Raw genomic sequence first — 626 nt, 5'->3', positions numbered from 1 at the left:
CCGCCCCGGGCCGGAGGGCCACCCTTGCCTGGGGCAAACACTTGGGCCACCCGCCAGGGCGCCGAGAAAAGTTTTTTTTTCCTCCCGGGGCCCCTCCCCCACGCCCTGCCCTGCGTCCGACTGGGGTGGGTTTGGGTCCTTTGGGGAAAAAAGTCGCAGGTTCCCATCAGCTGCTCCTCCCCCTGGGGACCGGGTGTGTAGGGAGGCGTCCGGAGGCAGCCCCTCCGCCGGCACAAAAGCGGTGCGTCCTGGGGCTCCAGCGCAGCCGGAGGCTGCCCCCATCAGTGCGTGTCTGCGTGCCTGGCAGAGGCAGCATCCAACCTGCTTTATTCCTTCCTGCAGCGCCACAGCGAGCGAGCAAGCGAGTGAGAAGGGGGAGAGAGGGAGTCTGTCTGCAAAGTGCTGCTCCCTGGTGCTCAGAGGCGGCTGCTCCAGCTCCAGCTCCAACTCTCATTCATTTTGCCGGTTAACATGAGAGATCATGGCCGCCTTCGGGCTTCTCAGCTATGAGCAGAGACCGCTGAAACGCCCCCGGCTCGGGCCGCCGGACGTCTACCCGCAGGACCCCAAGCAGAAGGAGGTAAGGGCGCCGGCGGCCTCCCGGGCAACTGGGGCCGCTGTCCGCA

The 626-nt window shown here is 66.5% G+C and overlaps 1 protein-coding gene across 4 annotated transcripts in view; it reads left to right on the top strand.

Annotated features, from left to right (window-relative positions):
• MED12L (mediator complex subunit 12-like) overlaps window positions 1-626 on the top strand; it is a 397,491-nt gene that overhangs the window by 31,310 nt on the left and 365,555 nt on the right. For all 4 annotated transcript variants that reach the window (XM_005863465.2, XM_014537429.1, XM_014537427.1 and 1 more), the window contains one exon: window positions 343-580. In XM_005863465.2, coding sequence (XP_005863527.1) covers window positions 482-580 — 99 coding nt within the window. In that variant the 5' untranslated portion in view covers window positions 343-481. The remainder of the gene's footprint in view (window positions 1-342; window positions 581-626) is intronic.

This window comes from Myotis brandtii, unplaced genomic scaffold, assembly GCF_000412655.1.
Source record: "Myotis brandtii unplaced genomic scaffold, ASM41265v1 scaffold179, whole genome shotgun sequence".
NCBI lineage: Eukaryota > Metazoa > Chordata > Mammalia > Chiroptera > Vespertilionidae > Myotis > Myotis brandtii.
The sequence above is the reverse complement of the archived record's forward strand: the minus strand, read 5'-3'. Positions and strand labels throughout refer to the sequence as shown.